Here is a 19,695-nt window from a genome sequence, read left to right on the forward strand (position 1 = left end):
AAAGGGGGGGGGGGGGGGATAGTTACTAAGATCCCCGCTTTCTAACAATAACGCATTTACAGCATCATCGCCTTTCCTTCTAATTACACTTGCGAGCTTGCAAGAGAAGTGTATTAGTAAGAACCTTCTTTTTTTCCCAACCTAAGTCTCAAAATAAAAGTGCTACTTTTGGTGGCACATTGATTCGTTAGGCTGCTGTAGCAGTATACAGAGCTGATTTAAATTAACCGGACAAAACGCGTTAAACTTGAAATTGAAAACCCGTTTTTCTCAAATTGGGTTGAGATTAGGTGAAAACTTATGAAGACAAAACTTGCTTAAAATTTTAGCAGAATGAATATGGTGTAATTTGTTCTGCGAAATTCGGGCCCGAAATTTTACCCTAAAATTGGGTCATTTTGGCTTTTCTTAGTTAATCAAAAATTACGACGAAAATGCCTAGTTGATAACAGACATAACTATATCAAAATGAGCCCCTTGCGTAGCTCAACAAACTTTAAGAAGAGTATATTCTCCAAAATATTGTATAAATTAATTTATTTTTGTTTGATAGACAAAAATGTCATTTTTACTATATAAAATACCAACTTTTTATTTAAAAACAATTTTTAAACAATTTGCATTTTTTTTGGAGAAAATACCCTTCTTAAAGTTTGTTGGGCTATGTAAGGGGCTCACTTTGATATAATTATGTCTGTTATCGACTAGGTATTTTGGCGTAATTTTTGATTAATTAAGAAAAGCCAAAATGACCCAATTTTGGGGAAAATTTCGGGCCCGAATTTCGCAGAACCAATTACACCATATTAATTCTGCTAAAATTTTAAGCAAGTTTTGTCTTCATAAGTTTTCTCCTAAACTCAACCCAATTTGAGAAAAACCGGTTTTAAATTTCAAGTTTAACGCGTTTTGTCCGGTTAATTTACATCAGCACTGTAATGGCATATGTGCTTTGACATATGATTAGTTAAAATTTAACACAGATGATGCGTTTTTAATTCATGAAATGAAGCGAAAAATGTTATTTGTTTCAAACAGCAGTACAATGATTACTCTTGCGATTAGCAAGCATTCTCAAATCTAGACTTTTTTCTGGTTAACAACTAGTTTATCAAAATCAGTTGAATCACTTAAGGGTGGGTACTATGTTACTATTAACTTCTGGGTGGGTACTAGTTGCTACTGGTTAATATCAGAAGGACTTGAAACTTCTAAAAAAAATCACAAAATCAGTTTTTTTTTCGGTAGCTCAAACATGGTCGGCCTTGTTTCCGCTTCGTATAATTGTTCAGTTTCCAATTTGAATATCCAATATTTTGCTTGGCACGTTTGCCTAGAGTTCCTGTTCGGTAAAAATAGGTAATATAAAAATGTTTGGGATTGTGTTTTTTATTTTTTCGCTAAAAGTTTGTTTTCGCAGAAAAATCACTTTTCGCACAAAATTTTTGTTTTCTCAAAAAACCTCTTACCGATTTTCAAAAAAGAAGTCTGCATAGAAAGACAGCCTCTGCCTTGGACTGTGTGCTTACTAATTACTAATTTGGTCTCTTATAGCTTTTTCAATTTGTCTACAGCCTTCGAAACAGTCTGTGGGGAGAATATTTGACCAATATTTTTGATTTTTTTTTCCATTTTCTCGAAAACTAACATACCAAGTTTGAGATTTTTGTTTCAGTGGAATAGACCGGATTTTTAAAGCTCCCGACCTTGCGTGGCTACGCGCTACCTTTTTTATACAAATTTATGGCCGTCGAAATAGATTTTGCAAAAAGTCAAAAACAATAAAAGATTTGCCAGCGGAATAAAGAAATAACCAATTGTGAGTTTTTCTCCGACTATTGAAAGCAAAATCAGGTACCAAATAATCATCGGACAGGACAAGGTTGAGTGACATATATCAAAGCCCTTTTAGGTGTGATTCGAACAACATCAAAAAAAATCTCACTGTTGAGAAAAACCGGTTTCAAATTATTGATTTTCGAGTGAGTAAAGCGGCCGAGTAAAATATGTTATACATGAAAACTAGCAATTTATGCTAAAAAAGTTGATTTTACTAAAAGGAGTTCTAAATTTGGATGCTTCAAATAGCTCTTCTCTAGCAAAAAAAAAAACATTCAAAAATATTGAAATTGTTAAATGCAAAAAATTGAAAAAAAAACTTTTCTAATTTTTTTATATTTTTTTGAAGACAAATGGAGTCATTTATGCCTGATTCACCTAATTTCTACGCGGTCGTATATTTTTACCATCACACGAAGTACAAAAAATACACTTATTTGAAAAAAAAAAATTTCTGAGAATGTAGTGAGAACATTCTGTGCTACTTGCACAGCAACCTTTCATCCTTGTTTAAAACTGAGTTCGTTTTATGAAAAGTGTCAATTACAAAAATACCTGGAATTGATAGAATCTAAAGTATTCAAAGATTAGTCGATAATTTTTTTCATATTCCTTATCAAAAGGGGTTTCGTTTTCCTTATAGTTTCGAAGTATGGACGCGTTCTAGGTGGTTGGTCGATGACAGTTCTCAGCGATAGTGATGTCCATTTAAAAACATATTAATTTAATTTTAAGTTTTCCAAAAAAAATAATTCGTGGCTTTTTCTATAATAATTCAATTTTTTTAACCAAAGTCTGTTTTAACAGAATTCGCTGAATTATTTCAAAATATTTTTCCCTGGTTTTCTGTATTTCGACCTGATTATTCCTACTTTCGTTGAAAAATGAGGCTATTGTTGATTAGAGATTTTTATCAGAATCACATTTGTGAAATCAATACGTTAGCGTCGGATCGAATCTCGCTCACGAAGTTTGATTTTTCATGAAAGTAGAAATTTTTCATTGCGTCGAATCATAATTTAGTAATTATTGTTCCGACCATTGAAAATGGGGAGGAACTTTGTATTCGGGTGTTTTAGTTTTTTTTCGCTTTTTGTTTTACACGCAAAATCAGATGCCACAAATAATGATCGGACTGGCTTGAGTGATATATCATATTAAAGCCCTTTCAGTCGTGAATCAAACCACATTAAAAAATTTCCAAAAAGTTTCCAGAAAAACCGGTTTGGAATTTTTGATTTTTCGTCTTAATTCGAGCAAATGGAGCAAGCGAGCAGGCTTACAAGAGCTGAGTTAGCCTAATTTACGACCTTAAAACTTAATTTTAAACAAGTAAAATTAGTTTTTTAGCTTCATTTTGGGAACCAAAAACTTTGAAAATGTTACCTTTTTTTTTTAATTTTGATTTTTTTTTGTTTTTCACGTCATTTTTCTACAAACATTTTGTCAAATTTGCTTATAATACTTTTACTGTCTAATATGCCTTAATTTTATTTTTACGTCAGATCCTTTTATCACACCAAGCAGAAAAGACTACAGTAATTTGGAAAAAAACCTTCTCAACCGTAGTTCTCTGTGCTACTTGCAACTTGTGTGGTCGGAACATTCTGTGCTACTTGCACAGTAACTGACTATCCTTGTTTAAGTTGAATTTCAAATGAAAAGTCAAATTAAATTTATATATTTGTTTAAATTGACATCACTGATTGTACTGCATAAAGATTCTATGCCCGCACTAATGCATAATCTGGTGCCACCCCCGCAGAAGCAGAAGTCGACTCCCAAAGAGAGAAGTGACTTCCGAGAGGGGGTGCTGTTCCGAGTAGCCGTGAGGTACTCATGGGCTCCCTCGTGCTTCCTGAACACGAACAGATATTTATCTGCTCACAGTTGAAACCAATTTTAAATTTGCCATTCTAAAGTTGCCATTTTTGACTGCTTGTCTTGTTATAATTCGTGCTTCTTTGAGCTCGTTTTCATTATTTTCAATTTTTCGGTGAAATAAAGTCCTCGCGATATGTAACTTGCGATGCTAAAATGTTTTAGTTTTGAGCTTGAGCAATAATGGAGCGAGGTTTACTTTGCTCTTCTATGCAATTATGTTCTCAGTGTCAAGAAGATTTTTTGTTTTAAGTCCAAATTGAACAGTCGAGTAAGCGAGCGCGTTATGCGAAAAGCTTTTAATTAAGCTCTAAAATTCTTAGTTTCTAATGTGCAAAAAAATGGTGGAGTGTAAACGATTTATCACTAATTTAGGTCCTGTTTAATTGTAAAAGAACGAACGTAATTTAAAACCTCATATCTTTTTTGTTCGAAAGTTAAAAACGTTCAAAAATTTTTGATCACTTTTTTTTTGGTTTCTTTGTTCTTGCAAACTGTTCCAACCTTCTATTGGCTGTTTTTTTTTTAAATTTTTAAGGAAAATTTTATGTTTTCATTAAGGATTTTCTAAGTTCAATTCAAATTCATTTGCTTATAAGAAGTCAAAACACGCTCTCTGCGAAAAAGGAAATAGTGATGCTTAGTTTGGAAAAGAGGTGTTTTTTAGAATTCGAAGCGGAATAAAAAAAGTTACATTTTGACCCAGTTCTCTTTAGTGGGTTTAGTATCATCAAAAATGTGTCAATCATCAACTATTCTTGAAAGTCGAAGAGCTGTAATGTTATGTTTTTTTTTCTTCAAAATTTGAAGGTTGATAAAATTTTGTTCTGGTTTCAGTTCATTGAAACTTTTCAACTTATTTTAGGCTATGTTTTTTAAGCGTAGTTGAGCGTTTACCCAGCAGTAAGAGTTGCAAAAGCTCAAAAGAATTGGATAAAAAAAACGTTAGAAAGGTGTTTCAAGCGTGTTTCGATCGACTTTAAAAAATTTCGAATCATTCAATGAATGTCGATAAAACTCGTTGAAAATTTTGAATTTTAGTCTAAATTTACCACGCGTAAGGCTAGCGAGGAAAGCAAAAAGCAATGTACTAAGCTATCAAAACTAGTTTTCGACTTTAGTTTGAAGATTTTATCTTTTGTTTCGTTCTTATACTATTTTCTCACTTATAAATTTTTGACATGGAAGTGATGCATATTTGTTCATTTTAAAGATCCTTTTTGCCATTTTCTCGCTTTTTTTGGTTTGTATTCGAGTCAGTGGCACAATTTTGTAGGACAGTCAACTGGAAAAACTGAATGTCCAAGGCTTGCGGTTCAGTTCTCGTAGACGGAATTTATTTGTTCAAGTTTCATAGTTGTTTTTCTTGTCTTTTAAAACCCTTTTAAAGCTCTTTCTTGGGGTTTTAATATTGATTGTGGTTTTATCACTCGATTTGTTAAAATTTCATTTTTCTTAAATTAGTTTTTATTTGTTGAGATAGGTTTCGGCTTATTTTGTATTATTTTCAAAACTAATGAAACTATTTTGTCTTGAAGGATTTCTACTTAGGTATTTTCGGCTTTAATAACGCTTGAGATAAGACTCTGGCCTCGAATTTTTGAATGCTCAAAATCAACCCCACTAGGATGTCTCCAAAAAAATAACTTAAACACAAACTTATTTAGTTTTTGTTTTTCTAGTTCTTTTTCAGCGGTAACGATGTTCGAAGTCCTCTTTGCTAGTTCTTGAGCATCTTGATGTTTGAATCATATACTTGTTTTTATCGCAATTGGTGCAAAGCTCATTTTCGCCTCTGTTTTTTCGATTTAATGAAGTCAACTTTTTGAATATATTTTTTGCAGCAATGCTGCCTACTGATGCGACTTGTTATTATAATTGCACGAAACTGAAATGAATGTTCTTTTCTTAACCCCGTGTATTTAGTTTTTTAATTCATTTGAAATGTGTTGTGATTTGTGCATGATTACGTGCGGTCTTCTTCAACTGATATTTATTTTTCCTGTATCATTCGTGTGTGGCATTCTGTCTACTGTTTGTAAGTGCTTTTTGGATCTCTTGAACTATCCCTCCTTGCTAAAGGGGGGAGATTCTTTACTAGGTACAAAATTAACGCAGGCTTGACTATTGAATTAGGTCATTATAAGGGTGACAATTCAGTACCTGGTACCAAAGGGAGGGAAAAGTTAAAGAGATCCTGTGTTTTTAGCAGCAGTGTGTATGAGTTAATGTGTGTGTGCTTAGTGGATCGAGTGAGTTCTCTGTGGATGTGGCTGTTGGTGATACCATCACAACCCACGAGTTGTACGCCAGTGTCCTCTCCCCCACCGCCGGATTTGCCACCCTCCTTAACCCACTCGAGGTAACACCCACCCACAACTCCACTTAGCCTCTGTCTATAAATTTCATTTGACAATTATTTAAATATCAACATCACAACAACAATTAAAAGTTTTATCAGTTAACACAAGCGCATCTGGTGTTATAAACTGCGAAGCAACTGTTTCAATAATTATGTCTTAAGTTTCTGTGCGCATTTTACTTTCTTTGGGACGTTTTAAATTATCTTGAGCTTGAGTTCACTCTCGTCTGCTGTGAACGCTCTGAAAGTATCGATGGTACGCTTTATAGAGTAAACTCGCTTGTATCGTCAGGATTTTTCGAAACTCTTCTTCAGTATTTAGCAACACTGTTTTCCTGGTCCATGTAAAATCTCGAAAGTCACTGCTTTTCAAAAATCTGTTGGTATACATGCTGCAAACAATTTTCGATCAATGTGTTTTCTGATTGCCATTTAGTACAATGCTTGTAAACATGCATATTCAAAACAGTCACATACAAAATGGTCCGAAACATAAAAAAAATTGAGCGTAAAAAAAACTCTTGAAATCAAAGGATCGAATCCACGGCGACACAAAGAAATTTTCCAATTTTCCGAAAAAAGTTGAAATTTGGGTATATGTGATAACGGGTATATCTAGGGTACAACAAAAGATTCAACCTTATATAGTTGGGCGAGGGGCAAAAGAAAATCAACGCCTCGTGTGTATCCATTATTTTGCCGGTTTCAAATCGACTCTAGCTGAATTTTGAAAAATCAAGGAAAATAGATGAACTTGGAAAAATTTTTATTGCTTGGCAATGAAAAAAAAATTGAAAACAAAAGAATCTTCTGATTATAGTTTAATATTATAACTACATCCTTTTAAAAACCAATGTTATCGTTGGGTTAATATGACCTAATCATAGTGATTGACGAGTTTTTGTCATAGTGATTTTGTCGAGTTTTTGTTTCTTTGTGTCCTGCTCACTTTTTTTCTAACAGAATTTCCGCATTCTTTTGTTCGTCATTGAATTTCTCGATGAGTTTTGGAAATGAAGGGTGCTTACTATTGAATAGTTTCACGAAATTACTGTTCCAACCTTCTACAGCGTTGTTGGTGCGGGGAAGGTCCTTTTTTACTCTTTGATTGCAACTCCTTTGCTTCATGTCAAATCTGGATTTCGGTCGTCATTGAGAAGTCAGCCTACCAATATTTGTCCTCGAAATAGTTGAATATTGGTTGACTGTCATGAGATGCCATACCTTGAAGAAACTCGAACGCAGCGGTGACGTCCTCTTGGGGCAGAATTGCTTTTGCGAGAAGCATTCGAATAAGCTCGCGAAAATTAAGGTATTGTTGTAATTGTGAGTACTGTCGCCAGACTCTTTGACTCATATGGAAAAAACTGAATTTGAGCGCTCTGATGGGTAGCTATTTTTGAGTTTAGTACAGCTACTTCAAAATCAATTATAACGCTTTTTGGGGACTCAAGTTCTAGAACACTGAGGAGGCGAGAATAAGTTGATTCCTTTTTGTCGGGTAGCAGAGCGTAAACAAGAGCAAAAGGCATCCTTCTACGGAAGCGTGTATTGTTAAAATTTGATAGAATACAGTGGGAGCTGTCGAAAACGTTCCATCGCAGAACCAATCATCTGATAAAGATAGTAGATCAGTCCTGGTAACATGTCGAACACAATAACCCGATTTTCATCTTTGGAACCAGAATCGTGCAAAAGGAACTGGTCTCCATCGTGAGTTTTCTGTAGGGCCAGTGTTAATTCAGATCCAGTCAGCTAAGTTGGCTCTGCCATCTTTGGTCTATTTTTGCGTCGAACTCCATTTACAGCTGGCTGATTAGCAGAATAACTTTGTAATGAACAGCTGTTTCTCGGTTGCCATCACGCTGGGCTGCGTTTTACATCAGAAACTGCTGCTCGATCTTCAAATATTTTCTTAACTTACGTTTTTCGATGTCAGCCGGATTGGGAAGTGGCAGTGATCTTTAACGATCTTAACGGAGTCCTCTGTTGTACGCACTCACTCCATTGCAACTAATTTGTGCGCAGCGCCAGGAAAAGAAGTTGCCTGACATAACCTTCAAAATTCACTTACTCAGAATTTTTGTTAGTAAGCATAGTTTCCATATATAGTTAGTGAATTTCGTTTTTATTGAAATTTGCTGAGTGTTCGCAATTGAAGCAATCTGAACAACATGTCTCATTTTGCATGGATTAAATAAAGAGTCCTAATTTCTAGTTTCTCCTCTATATTTTATATTGCCATCCGGATTAGTTGGAACCAAACTGTTTTTAATCTAAGAGAATTTTTCTCATCATTTTCTGGAACAATTATCACTTCGATTAATGGGACTATTTTTCGGACTCTTTTTTGGACTGTTTTGTATGGGACTGTTTTTTTTTTGCTTTGCTATGATTGTTCGGACTATTATGTACAGAGCTGATTTTTATCGGACTGTTTTGTACAGACACGCTTGTAAAGGGTATCTGCACGTATCAATTTGGTTGATGACGGTGACGAGTATGGATAACTATAAATTTTTAGTTGATTTAAAAACTGGAAAACATGATGAAAATGTCTGTTCACTACTTGGGCTACAGAATTGCCAAATAAAATGACAAGTACTGTATCATGTTCGTAGAATTGAAACCTTAATCACGATATATTTGAGTATGTGTCTGTGTGTTTTGTTTAGTTGCGAGTGTTCAAAGAGGTGTTCTGTCGAGTGAATGTGGCCTACAGTGTGAAGAGAAAGGAGTCGTTTAGTGTGTCTATCTCAGTCTGCAACTACAACCCCCAACAGCTCCCCCTCTCCCCCCACATAGAAGTGTCATACTCGAAGGATGCCTTCTCTGAGCCGAAGACAGACGACAGCTGCAGTGTGATGAGTAGCAGCGGCGCTCTTGAGGCGGTGGAGTACCAGCAGTGCAGACTGTTCGTGTGCTCCCTGGTGGCCAAAAAGGTCGGCAATCCGGCGCTAACAGTCACAATCAGTCCGGACGACCAGCCAGACTCAATCCCTTACGACATATTCGTGAAACAAGTCAAAGTCAAGGCTAGTGCGGACACGTATACACTCCATTGTCGCTTACATTTGACAATGAGTCTGCTTTTCGAATCAGGCGAACGAAAATTGAAAGTAAGAAAGGGAAAAAAGTACTGTTGGTTTGTAGGCGGAGGGTTGTGAGCAGAGGGTGGATTTGGGCAAGAAGGAACTCGTCTCTGAAGATTCGGAACAGTGCTACAATTTGACCATTCCTAGAGATGCAATCACTAACAGTGGTCTGGCACATGTGCGCCTCTACTCCCAGATGGTGGGTCCGGCACTTTCCAACCCAGACAAACTGGTGCGACAGCCCACTGGATGTGGGGAGCAGAACATGATCTACATGGCACCTCTGGTCTACCTGCGCCAGATCTTGCAGGCCATCGGAGTGTCTTTGGACAGGGAGAAGGAAGACCAGCTCACACGCTTCATGTCCATGGGTAAATAATTAGACAATTATTATAGCTAGACAATTATTATAACTATATTTTAAAATATCCTGAACTCCTGTAGTACTGGTTGATGTTTTTATGTAATTTTAAGTATCATCCATGTGCGTGTAAGTACATCTACTGTTTAAGAGACGATGAATGTAGTTCAGACTCTTATATAGGTCGCGATGTTTTTTTATCCGTTTTCTTTTTCAGGAAAAGTCTTAAAATTTGTTTTTGGTCTCAAATTTACTTTTTAGCGGTTTGATTTAACATTTAGTTTGAGGTTGAGTTCATTGTTTTGTCAAACGGAAGGTAAACTCCACTATTGAACAGCGAAAGTGTTGTCACAAAAAATGGGATCGAATTCGGTTTTCGAAAGTGGAATTTAATTTTCAGATTTCCCAGCGAACCTTCAGACCTATCAATCCAGTTTTTTCAATTTCCGTTAATTTTTAGCAAAAAAAGTGTCAATCATAAATTGTTCTTGAAACTCAACGGGCTTTAAGTTCATCTAATTTTTTCTGTGAAACTAATTTTTTTTAAAAACAAGTCAGTATTTTCTGCTTCCTTGCGTTCATTGACTCTTTTCTAACTGTATGTTGGCTATGTTTTTTATGGAAAAGTCTAATCTGAAATTTTTTTGTGTTCATCCTTATGCTTAAGAACTGACAAAAGTTGAAATTTACGGCAACTTAGTGTGTTTATATGTTGCAGGATATCAGAGAGAGTTGACCTATAAGCACGATAATGGAGGCTACAGTGCATTCGGGCAGCAGTCGGGCAACCCCAGCTCCACATGGTTCGTATTCATCACTCAAAGTCAGCTGTTGTTTTTTACCAAGCCATAAACATAGTTGCTGTCCGCAAACTGGTCTATGGGCTTCGTAAACGATCCCACGTAGGCTTGGCTGCAGAAGAAGCATATATAATCGAGGGTGCAAGCAAGATAGTTAGAACCCTAAAACTTTGATAGGTCCCTTAAGAAAATGGAATGTATTCTTAGAAACGGCGTTTCTGCTTATAATTGTTTTCTCAGTTATCACAAAAAAGTCGTGGCCAATCTGTCTAGCCTGTTTTTCCAAGGAGCTTAGTGTTATGTTTATGCTCGTTAAGTGTACTTAAATCTGTTGTTTTGGTCTGTGTGATATTGAATTTTGATTGTTTTGTGTGTAAGTATCTATGTGTGTGTGTAGGCTGACAGCGTTTGTGGTGAAAACGTTCTCAGAGGCGGCGCGGAGTGGCGATGTGCAGGTGAGTATGGAGACACTACTGGACTCTTTGTCCTACATACTCAGTCCAGAAGTCATCGTCACCTCTGATTCTAAAGAGGGCGAGGGGAGCACAACGAGAGTTGTGGAGACAGGAGAGGTGCTGCACAAGGAAATGCAGGTGAGATTGAACATCTGAAGTACTGAAATTTGAAAATAGAGAGAGAGAGAGAGAGAGAGAGAGAGATAGATCATAAGTCATTTCCGTATAAGGCGAAATGAATCGAGGCCATGCTTTTTCTTTCACGTCAAGTTACCATATTAGTCCATTTCATAGATGGAAAATTAAACGTTTAATTATTTTGCGTAATTACACTTGCGAAGCAAAGTGTTATAGTACGAACTTTCTTTTTTTTCCAAACTAAGTCGCAAATATTGTTGCGTCTTTTTTTGGGACTTGAAAGAACAATATTTGCTGCATCGAATTGACAATTTGTTGCACCTTTGCAGCTTATTGGCAACATGTGCTTTTATATTCGAATAGATATAAGTTTACACAGCTGATGCATTTTTAATTCATCAAGTGAACCGAAGGAAGCAATGTGTTTTCAAACAACATAAAAATAAAAAATCTCGATTTCAGACATTTTTGAACTCGATATATCTTGCTGTTTTTTGAAATGTATAATTTATACATATGCTTTATGATTTGCGATTTATTACATGTGCTACTTTGGCTGCATCGAATTGGTAATTAATTAGTATATGTAGCTGCATTATTGATGGCTAGTTTTTGGGGATTTTAAGCATCCGTGGCTGAATGGTTAGTGCCTGAGAGTCAAATTTGCTAGATCGCAGATTTTTGCTAATTGGAGTTTTGCTAAGCCTCGAGTTTGTGCAAATTCCAGGCTTATTTCTACTTTTTTTATGTCACTTGATAGAGTTGCTTTCTGGCTGTGTTCTAGCAAGTATTTGCGAAGTGCAGCTTCGCCTCTGTGTAATTGTGGCAGTATACGAGTTGTTTGCCATTCTTTGCGGCATCCCTCAACCACTTATCTATAGCTGGACAGTGATGTGTTTCGCCTATCTATCATTATTACGCTTACGAGCATAGTAGATTAGGCTCTTTTCCAGTCCCCCTTTCAAAACACGAAAAACTGAATTTAAATTGGTGAATTAAGAGTACTGATGTCATCTAATATTTCATCAAACAAATCTTTATGATCTGCTTTTTTAATTTTTGCCGCATAAATTAACAGAGATATGAATCCAACCAAGTTCAATGAGTTCCTCAAGGCTTTTTGTTTTCAAATTTTGTTTTGTTCCACATTCCTTCAGCTCGGTTGGTACAAGCACCTGTTGTTGGTGCCACAAAATTTTCACAGTGCTTAACAGTTTGATGCTGATAATCAAATTTGTTTTTGTCATTATAAGATTTCCATTGTCCGAAATAATTTTACTGCCTGCTACAATGCTACTTTTTATGATGGGCATGAGTAAATCTTTTGTCCGATTTTCCACCGCTTGCAAAAAGAAACAACCTCCAGTTTCTCTGAAAATACCTTCAAACCGACATTGTTCTCTGACTGCTCTGCCTCTTTTATACTTTCTTTCTACGAAATAACTCTCATCAGTCTCGACGGTTTTGCTTTTTCTACATTTTTTGGAGTCTCAAGAGGAAACTGAGTTTGATCGAAATATTTTTTTCCGACCAGCAGTACAAGAAAAGTATAAACTGTTGATAGCTGAAATGATTGCCTTCTAGCCAAGTTCCTGCTTTTAATTGTTTTTGCATTTTTTCTTACAATATCGTCATCGATCTTCGCGATCCGAAATAATTAATTTCATTCCATGCCCACAGTCACAGTATCTTGCTTTGTGTTTAATTTTTCTGTTTTGTATAAGTTCAATCGAAAGTTTTTTGGAAGAACACAATTTGTGCAGCTCGAATAATTTCAAGTTTTTTTCATGCATTTCCGATAATTTCAATATAATTTCACGCGTTTCTGGTGTAAGGTTTGAATGAATTTTGTTGTCAGTTTTTCAACTTCCTGATATTGGAGTTCTATCAATTTAAAGTTTGGTTTATGATGTTGATTTCTGTATATGATGACAAAAAATCAGCAAATCAAAAGAGGGGAACTGGAAAAGAGCCGTATATTAGTACGAACCTTTTTTTTCCAACCTAACTTGCAAATAAAAGTGCTCATTCTCTGTTCTCTGCTTTATTTAAAGTGCTCATTGGATGGCTCTTTTGCTATAAAACATTTATTTTACTTGATCGGGCTGCTTTTTCATCGTTTTCTCGCTAGTGTTTCAGCTTTGCGTCTGTTTCAAATTTTTCAGGGAAATAGAAATTTTATGTATTGATCCCACTTTCTCAAAAATGTCAATCATGATCTGTTTTTTTTTCCTTGCGCTCATTGGCACTTTTCCAAGTTTATAATGAATATTTTTCATTTTTTTAGTGTGTTCTATGAAATAAATGCCAAATCATATCATAAAAGGCTCTTGCAACTCTAACAGCTTTAACGTGATATAATTATCGCTGAAGTTCGAAAGTTAAAATGCTCGACAATAATTCCGTTTTTTGTTTTCTTTTACTCCATTGACATTTTTCCAAATTCCTGTTGGCGATGTTAATGAGTTTGAACACTAATAATGGTAAGATGATTTTCTGATTATTTTTGTGTGCTGACTTTTGCATATTATTGTGTAGGGTGGTTCCAGCGGAGAAGCAACTCTGGCTGCGTACGTGTTGCTCAGTGTCTGCCAGGTGCCCAGATCTTTGGTGGATGACGACAACATCACCACTGACCAGCTGGCAAGACTGCAAAAAGTAGCCGAACAACTGGAGTCGCAGCTGGAGACTGAGCTGGGAAAGAGCAACCGGGACAACTATCTGCTGGGTCTGGGGGGTTCGGCCCTATGTTGTTACAAGGACAAATTCCAGGGAACAGGAGAGGGAACTGAGTGCTCAGACACTGCTGGATCTTTGCTGGCCAGAGTGCAAGACAGTCTCCTGAGTTGCGTGGACCAATCAGAAAGTGAGCAAATTGGAATGCCTTAACTCTCGTGTTTTTTTTTCAAATGACCAAACTTGATTAGTTTTTCTGTTCATAAATGTTGATCGGTTGTTTGTGGCGTGCATTGTTGATTATGATGTTTGACAGAGATGTGTGGGCGCTACCACTGGCAGCGGACTGGAGGTTGTGAAGAGAGGGCGGTGGAAGTTGGTGAAGATGAAGTGTGTGGTGAGTGCAAGCCACAACAGAAGGACAGTTCGCACAGGTGGTACTCCGACCAGGACTCAACGAGTAGCAGCATGCAGGTGGAGACCACTGCCTATGCACTCACATTCCTCACTCAGTTCACCCCCATCTCCACCGAGGAGGAGGCGAATAGTGTGACTGTGGGGGATGGGGCTGTCAAGTGGCTGGGGTGTGAACAGAGTCCAAACGGTGGATACTCGTCCACGCAGGTCAGAACACAATCTCATTTAGATATCCAGACTACAGATAGATACAAATGATTGCTTTATTTTTTTTTTCCTGAAGATAGGTTCAAATGTGTGGTGATGCAAGTAGTATGTTGTTGTAGGACACCGTGACAGCCTTCTATGCCCTGTCTGTGCATGCACACTCCACTGAGCAGACTGATTTGAAAGTAAATGTCACTGAGGATGGAATCCTACTCCAATCGCTCTCTCTGCAGGACAGCGTGGAAGTGTTCCTCTTCGAGGTCAGCCACTTCATTACATAACATTATAACACGGTTATTCTAGTTGCTCTTCAAACATGAAGTGTCTACGGGTTTTCCACTCAGTGGTCACATGGAATTATTTCTGGAAACTTGGTCCAAAAACATTTCACCGTTATTTTATGTATCGCTTTTTTGCATTTTTCATCTTATCAGCTAATTCAATCGCCCTTTCTTGACAAAAAAAAATAAAATATAGGAACAAGATAAATTGCAGAAAAAAGTTTTTACTACTGTTTTGAAGATTTTTTTTAAAAAATCCTCATTTTTGAATTTTTTGCTTAAACTGAGTTTGGTTGAAACATGATGTGCTACTTTACCGGTTCCTTTCGCGTATTTTAGCTGGTTCCGTAAGTTTAAACCACTTCAACGTCTAATTGAAGAGACTAAGAATGCTTTAAGCATACTCATGGTAATTATTTGTACTCGACTGTTGGATTTTCTGTTGGTAGTTCTTGGACATTCCCAAAGAGGAAGTGGAATCGGACGATGGTGGTGTGCGAGTGTGTGTTGAGACTGGCAGTGGGGGCACTGGGAGGGCCTTCATGGCAGGCGAGATCTACTACAACACAGAACAGTGTGAGGATGGGGAGGGGAGTGGGGGAGATGACATGCAGATTGTGATCAGCAAAATTAAGGAGATTGTCGTGGACGATGGCCGCATCCTAACTGTCGTATTTGTGATCACGTGAGTCATCCCACCCACAACTACTTTCTTCCATAACACCATTTTACTTCACCGGACTAGTGAAGTGCAATCTATGTTGAACTGAAATCGAAACTGATAAGCATGCACTATATGATGTGCTGAGACGATAGTGCGTGACGGATTGAGTAACCGATTAATTGTCCTTTCCAGTTACGCTGGGGAGGAAGAGGAGGAGGCAGGGGGTAGTGGGATGGTGGTGGTTGAGATCCAGTCGCCCAGTGGCTTCTGCTGCGAGTCTGTCTCTCAGAATGGACCTGGATCCAAGATCGACATGTACGAGTGTGGAACTGGCCCGGATGGAAAGACCCTCAGTGTCTATTTCAACAACGTAACTAATCATTTGCACTTTTTACGAAAACAGTATTGATTTTAAAATATCTTTAGCAAGGTGTTTTATCAGATTGTAGCCTAAAATTCTAGGTACTATCGTGTTTCTGGAATTAGGATGTTTTAATGATTCAATGAGCGTAGTTAAGACTCTTATATAGGCCAGGATGAATTTTTTTTGTTTTTTCAGATAGTCTTTAAAGTTTGTTCGCGCTCAACTTGATTCTGTTGATTTCCTTTGTTAAAACGAAGGCAAACTCCAATATCGCACAGAAAAAGTGTAAGGGTCACGAAAAAAGTGGCCGACTTTTTAGTTTCGAAAGTGGAATTTAATTATCAGATTTCCCAACGAAATAAAACCTTTAACTATTGATCCAGTTAACTTAAGCAGAAATGAGTCAATCATAAATTGTTCTAGAAATTCAAAGAGATTTAAGGCCACATTTTTTTCTTTGAAGTTCGAAAATTGATTTTTTTTTTGCGTTCATTGACTCTTTTGCCAACGTATGTTGGCTATGTTTCGAACTGTGAATTGCGATGTACTGTATCAACACGTGGTGTTGTTGTGGGATTATATTTGTGGGCATGGCGTGTGTGTTTCAGATGCTGTCGGGCAACACTGAACTGGAAGTTGTGTTCTTCAAATGCGAGATGATCCTCAATCCACAGGCCAGTGAGGCCAGAGTGGGGCTGTACTACGACACAGGTGAGGCATCAAAATACGTACAACATCACAGACCATCCTTGTACTTAATAGAACAACTAAAGGAAAGCGTTAATTTGTTGTTACTCTGATTAGGAAGTATTGTGTTGTATATTGTTCTCTTCTAAAATGTCACCTTGTATAATTATGTATTTGATGCTCCTCAAATATTGTCTTATCTGGGGCACCCTCCATGAGTTGAACTACTCCTGGGTTGTCCCAACAAGCAGTGAATTTATGGCTTAATTGATTGTATTGATTTTGTACTGGATAATTGATTTTGTACTGCTTGTTAAAAGAATAATTTATCAAGGAAGGGGAAGGAGCTTTGTTTTTTTTTGCGCTGAATGCGGAACCACTAAAAAATGTCGCGCTAGCCTGAGTGATCTACCATAATGTAGAGCTGCATTTAGAAAATTGCGAAAATTTTTCAATTTTTGACTGGATTGCATGCCTAACTGAAAACTGCAATATAGCGAATTAAAAAAGCGCAACTTGTAATCTTTGTACGCTTGAATTTTTTTTCTGTCAACCAATTAAGCTACAGATTCTATAAACGCTATGGAAGACAACGGTCATGATTTCAAATGCACCGAAGAGCTAAGTTTTTGCAGGCTAAAAAGTTTCCATTCGAAAAATGGACTTCCGGATTATTTTAATTGACCTTGTTAAAAAACCGATTTTCCTCCAAAATCTTTCAATTTCCTTGTTGGAACTTGTTTTTTGAAATATAATCTGAATGAAATACAAGCGTAAGTGTATTAGCACGAACCTTCTTTTTTCTAACCTAACTCGCAAATATAAGTGTTCATTGAAAGTGTTCACTTGATGGAAATTTCACTGTAGCATTGAAAAATGCATAGCGTTTGTTCTCTGCTTTATTTGTGGCTAGTGTTTGTCATTAATTAAACGTCCGTGGCTGAGTCGTTAGTGCGTGAGACACATAAGCTCTAGGTCGCAGTAGGTCGTAGGTTGGAATCTGAGACGTTGCAGAGTTTTTACCAATTCAAGTCTTATTTCTACTTTTTCTTTTTGAACGTTATAGAGCTGCTTTTTGTCGTGTTCTCGCTAGTGTTTGCGAAGCGCAATTTCGCGTCTGTCTCAAATTGAGTTTTTTAAATCACAAAAGTGCCAATCATAAATTGTTTTCGAAGAGCTTAAATTGAAATTCCAAGAGCTTTAAGGCCATTTATTTTCTTTTCAAAATTCCGAAGTTGAGATTCCGAAACTTAATGTGCCCTTTGGACAACAGCCGCCAATTTGAGTTTTTTGTATCTATACTGTGTATGTGGTATGTTCGTGTGTGTTTTAGCTGTGCAGAGTAGGATCATGTACCAAGTGGCTGAATTGAGTTTGGGCGATGAACCATGTGCGAACTGTCTTACCAACAGGGCCCCCCAACTGCACCCATTGACAACCCCCGCTCCAATCTACTTCACCCTCCTTCTAACTTGTCTCCTTCTCCTGCACTCCTCACTCTAACTCTTCTGCCCATTCTGATGTGGGGCAGCAGTAGGCAACCACTACCACAACAACACGCATCAATGTAAAACTGCAAACTGAGAGATAACGAAGAATGAAAATAAAAGAACTGGGCTCAAAATTGAACATAAAAACTATGAAATATTGGAACTGCTCTGGCTTGTTAACTGTGACCTTATTCGCTTATTTGGCTTTGCTCTGCTTATTAAACTGCTGAAAAAGTAGAACGGCTGGAGCTCTAGAACTATATACATCACACGATATTAAATCTATTTGAACTGATTGATGTCTGTCAGTTCTCCTCGAAAGGAAGTGCTTCTCAATATAACATGAACCCCATTGAACTGTGCTTTACTGTGTCTTTGTAGCCTATCCTCATATTTATCCTTCATCTTGTCTGATCAGATGGTGCTGACTGGCTCTAGTCATCCAATATTTATCATTCTTATTTTCCGCTATTGTTTGGTGCGAGAGAACTGCTGCGATGATCAGCTTTTGTTCTATGTTAGCTCTACGAATAAATTGATCTGGGCTTTTTTCCACTTTTCCTCCACATTTCTGATAGTTGTTTTGCGTGCTATAATCGCTTAATGCGTGATTTTACAATGTAAGGTATGAAGAACAATGTGTTCATCATGCTAAATTTCATTGCATTGTAACAACGTTATTATAGTAGTCAAAAACCAATTTTAAAAAATAGGTGGAGTTGGAAGAAAAGCAGGAGCCCTGATCTGTCTGTGTAGTATAGACGGAAGAAATACACAAGATGACATTTAGTTTTGATACCGGATCCCTATTTTGTATACTCTTCTTACCCTTTTGTATGATGCTCATATAATAATCAATCATGTGGAGTTGAACAGTAGTCGAGGAGAATTCTACTGTCTTTTATGTCTATCTCATTTCAGTTTTCGCTCAACACATCCTGCTCTGCACATATTAGTTTAGCTAGAACTCATCCCCCCCCCCGCTGGGCATAAAAATCATTTTTATGGTGTAGTAAGTGGTTCTATACGGTTGAATATGCTGACCAAATATGTTTGCAATAGCCTAGTTCGTCCACATGCCAATTTTTAGAACAATTGGACTTCATCAACAAAAGTTTTGCAAGTGAAAGTTAGCAGCGGGTGGAAAATGACACCTAGCTACACTAAACTACTCTTTAAGTGATGCTTTCAATCGAGTCTGAGTCTCTGTGTTGGTATGTGTGTTGTTGAATGATGAACTGATGACTACCTATTATATGCTTCGATGCTATTCTGATCTTTGTTCATATTTGTGCCTAGTTAGGCTCAAAATGATCTCAATCATTATTTCCTTCGAATAAACTGCTTCTTTTTCCCCCACTGACGACATGAGTGCAGGTTGTTTAATTAAGAAGTACATGTTACACGTTTGCAGTTCTATCCTCAAGAGCTCTCTCCATCCTTCCTAAACATCTTTCCAGACAAGACTTTCTCTTCCTTACTAAATCATTTTCGGTTCATTTGTATGAGAAATTAACTTTTGCGTTATTATTTAGAGATGATCGTGCATCGAAAGAATCACGTCAAATTATTTAAGTTGAAGATTGACAAGTGTGATTACTTATTAACGATTTCAAAGCTTCGCCAAACAAATTGTACTTACTGTAGGCTGAGTTATTCTTTTAAGCCTTGAGAGAACCCTATTAAATCCAGGATATTTTTCTATCAAGCCAACCAAAACGGAATTTTATCGCTATTAAATAAATCCGCAAGCTTTTACGGCTCACTTTATTCAAGTTTACAGGAAATTTAGTGGACCCCAACCCTGTAGGCGCGTATTTAATGGGCTTTTTTATTTTATTTTTTTTTTGTTTTCATTCAATTTTTGAAAGGAATTGGTGTCAATCATGACTAATTCATTAATTTTCTACGCGATCCTACAGTTCTCGAGTCACACGACCCACTAAAACTGGCATTAACAATATGGTCGGAACATTCT

General features: G+C 37.0%; 1 protein-coding gene across 5 annotated transcripts in view; it reads left to right on the forward strand.

Annotated features, from left to right (window-relative positions):
- LOC134851799 (CD109 antigen-like) overlaps nt 1-18,705 on the forward strand; it is a 385,923-nt gene extending 367,218 nt beyond the window's left edge. For 4 of the 5 annotated variants that reach the window (XM_063868031.1, XM_063868033.1, XM_063868034.1 and 1 more), the window contains exons 17-28: nt 5,965-6,082; nt 8,758-9,117; nt 9,236-9,548; nt 10,257-10,341; nt 10,736-10,931; nt 13,470-13,797; nt 13,924-14,231; nt 14,351-14,491; nt 14,962-15,197; nt 15,369-15,546; nt 16,149-16,251; nt 17,561-18,705. In XM_063868031.1, the coding sequence (XP_063724101.1) occupies nt 5,965-6,082; nt 8,758-9,117; nt 9,236-9,548; nt 10,257-10,341; nt 10,736-10,931; nt 13,470-13,797; nt 13,924-14,231; nt 14,351-14,491; nt 14,962-15,197; nt 15,369-15,546; nt 16,149-16,251; nt 17,561-17,730 (2,536 nt within the window). In that variant the 3' untranslated portion in view covers nt 17,731-18,705. Of the gene's footprint in view, nt 1-2,506; nt 2,537-3,560; nt 3,673-5,964; nt 6,083-8,757; nt 9,118-9,235; nt 9,549-10,256; nt 10,342-10,735; nt 10,932-13,469; nt 13,798-13,923; nt 14,232-14,350; nt 14,492-14,961; nt 15,198-15,368; nt 15,547-16,148; nt 16,252-17,560 lie in introns of all 5 variants that reach the window. The other variant, XM_063868035.1, reaches the window with a different exon arrangement.
- Nucleotides 18,706-19,695: the final 990 nt, after the last annotated feature.

This window comes from Symsagittifera roscoffensis, chromosome 7, assembly GCF_963678635.1.
Source record: "Symsagittifera roscoffensis chromosome 7, txSymRosc1.1, whole genome shotgun sequence".
In the NCBI taxonomy this organism is placed as follows: Eukaryota; Metazoa; Xenacoelomorpha; order Acoela; family Convolutidae; genus Symsagittifera; species Symsagittifera roscoffensis.